Source organism: Pterocles gutturalis, unplaced genomic scaffold, assembly GCF_000699245.1.
Source record: "Pterocles gutturalis isolate BGI_N339 unplaced genomic scaffold, ASM69924v1 scaffold918, whole genome shotgun sequence".
NCBI classification, from domain to species: domain Eukaryota; kingdom Metazoa; phylum Chordata; class Aves; order Pterocliformes; family Pteroclidae; genus Pterocles; species Pterocles gutturalis.
The window spans coordinates 3,776-5,588 of NW_010125124.1; the positions used below are offsets into that span (position 1 = coordinate 3,776).

At 62.8% G+C, this 1,813-nt stretch overlaps 1 protein-coding gene across 1 annotated transcript in view; it reads left to right on the top strand.

Annotated features, from left to right (window-relative positions):
• Positions 1-1,784, top strand: part of LOC104465398 (beta-galactosidase-1-like protein) — a gene marked incomplete at its 5' end in the record, with an annotated part of 4,563 nt that extends 2,779 nt beyond the window's left edge. The window contains 6 exons of the mRNA XM_010078424.1: positions 1-49; positions 128-217; positions 384-497; positions 786-917; positions 1,276-1,491; positions 1,566-1,784. The exon at positions 1-49 is cut by the window's left edge and continues 6 nt beyond it. Of these exons, the coding sequence (XP_010076726.1) occupies positions 1-49; positions 128-217; positions 384-497; positions 786-917; positions 1,276-1,491; positions 1,566-1,784 (820 nt within the window). The remainder of the gene's footprint in view (positions 50-127; positions 218-383; positions 498-785; positions 918-1,275; positions 1,492-1,565) is intronic.
• Positions 1,785-1,813: the final 29 nt, after the last annotated feature.

The following is a 1,813-nucleotide window of genomic DNA, read 5'->3' on the forward strand; positions in this document are numbered from 1 at the left end:
GCCACCTGCCACCCCCAAGTATGCCTACGGCCGGGTGTCCCTGCAGAAGGTGAGTGCCTGTCCCAAGGGCTGGGCCAACCCTACCTGGCATTGCCCAGCTGCCCCACGCCCGTCCCTCTCTTTGCAGTATGCTGACCTCCTGGATGTCTTGGATGTGCTGTCCCCCTGGGAGCCCATCCAGAGCCAGTTCCCCCTCACCTTTGAGGCCATAAAGCAGGTGAGGGGCTGGGTGCAGTGGGAGACACTCCTAGGCTTGTCTGCACTGCCCTGGCTCTGGGGTGGAGGAATGAGTCTCATAGCTGTCCCCATTTCTGTGGGGTGGAGGAATGAGTCTCATCGCTGTCCCCATTTCCCTTTCTGTGTTGCTCTGCTGTGTCCTGCAGACCCATGGCTTCGTGCTGTACCGCACACAGCTGCCCCGGGACATCCTGGCCCCAGTCGTGCTGAGCGCTCCTCCCCACAGCATCTGTGACCGCGGCTACGTGATGCTGCAGAACGTGAGGCTGTGGGAGCACACCCATCCCTGGTGCTTGGGAGGGCTGTGGGACTGGCTGGCAGCAGGGCTGTCCCATGCCAGCATCTCAGGGACAGCCAGGGTGCCAAGAGCCACACTGAAACCTTGTGGGGTAGCCCCTGGCCCAAATTTGCCCCCTTTTTGGGGGCAGAGGGCAGCCCTGGGCCGGCTCTAGGGGGGCAGGCAGCAGGATGCTCTGCTGCCAGGCTGCTGGCAGCCACTGGGGCGGTGGGATCCAGGCACAGGGCGTCAGCACTGACTCTGGCTGCAGGAGTACCAGGGGACACTGGAGCGGGACAGGCAGGTGGCACTGCATGTGACGGGCAGGGCAGGGGACATGCTGGACGTGCTCCTGGAGAACATGGGCAGGATCAGCTTTGGGACCAACATCAGCGACTTCAAGGTGAGGGGAGAGGGTGCTGGGACTGCAGAAAGGACAGCCTGGGCTCCCGTGTGGCCAAACACCCCCTCTCCTGCCACCTGTGACAGACCCCAGCCATGGTGGGGGCCCCCCAGAGACCTGCTCCCTGGTTAATCTCACACCACCCCCTGCCCTGCTCCTGGCAAACCCACCAGGACCAGGATAAGGCCATGAGATTGGCACCCCTGGCTCCCAGTTACACTGCCATTGCCACACAGCCCCTCTGAAGGGATCCCATCCCACCTCTGCTGCAGGGAGGGAGACAAGCCCTGGGGAAGCCAAACACCCTCCTGCCCAGGGCAGACCCTGCAGCCTCATTTTCTCTCATGCTCCATCTCAGGGCTTGAAGGGGAACCTCTCCCTGGACTCTAGCCCTCTCAGGAACTGGCTGATCCACCCCCTGGCCATAGACACTGCCATCCAGCAGGGCTGGCCCCACACTGCCCCGCCAAAATCAAGCAGCAGGGCCAGAGCAGGGCCAGCCTTCTACACTGGGACCTTTGAGACCCCTGGCATCGCCTGGGACACCTTTGTGAATTTCCCAAGTTGGAGCAAGGTAAGGCGGCACATAGCTGGGAAAGGGGGTGAGGGTGGAGAGGGGCACAGCTTAGTCCCATCTCCATCTTCCAGGGCCAGCTGTGGATAAACGGTTTCAACCTGGGCCGGTACTGGCCCTGCCGCGGGCCCCAGCAGACCCTCTTTGTGCCTGGCTCGGTGCTGCACGTTGGCCACCCCAACAACATCACAGTGCTGGAGCTGGAGAGAGCACCCCCCACCCCCTCCCTGCTCTTCCTTGACCGACCCCTTTTCAACAGGACCCTCAGCTGCAGCACCGCGGCCACAGAATAAACGCAGGACTGCCAGGCACCAGCATTGCC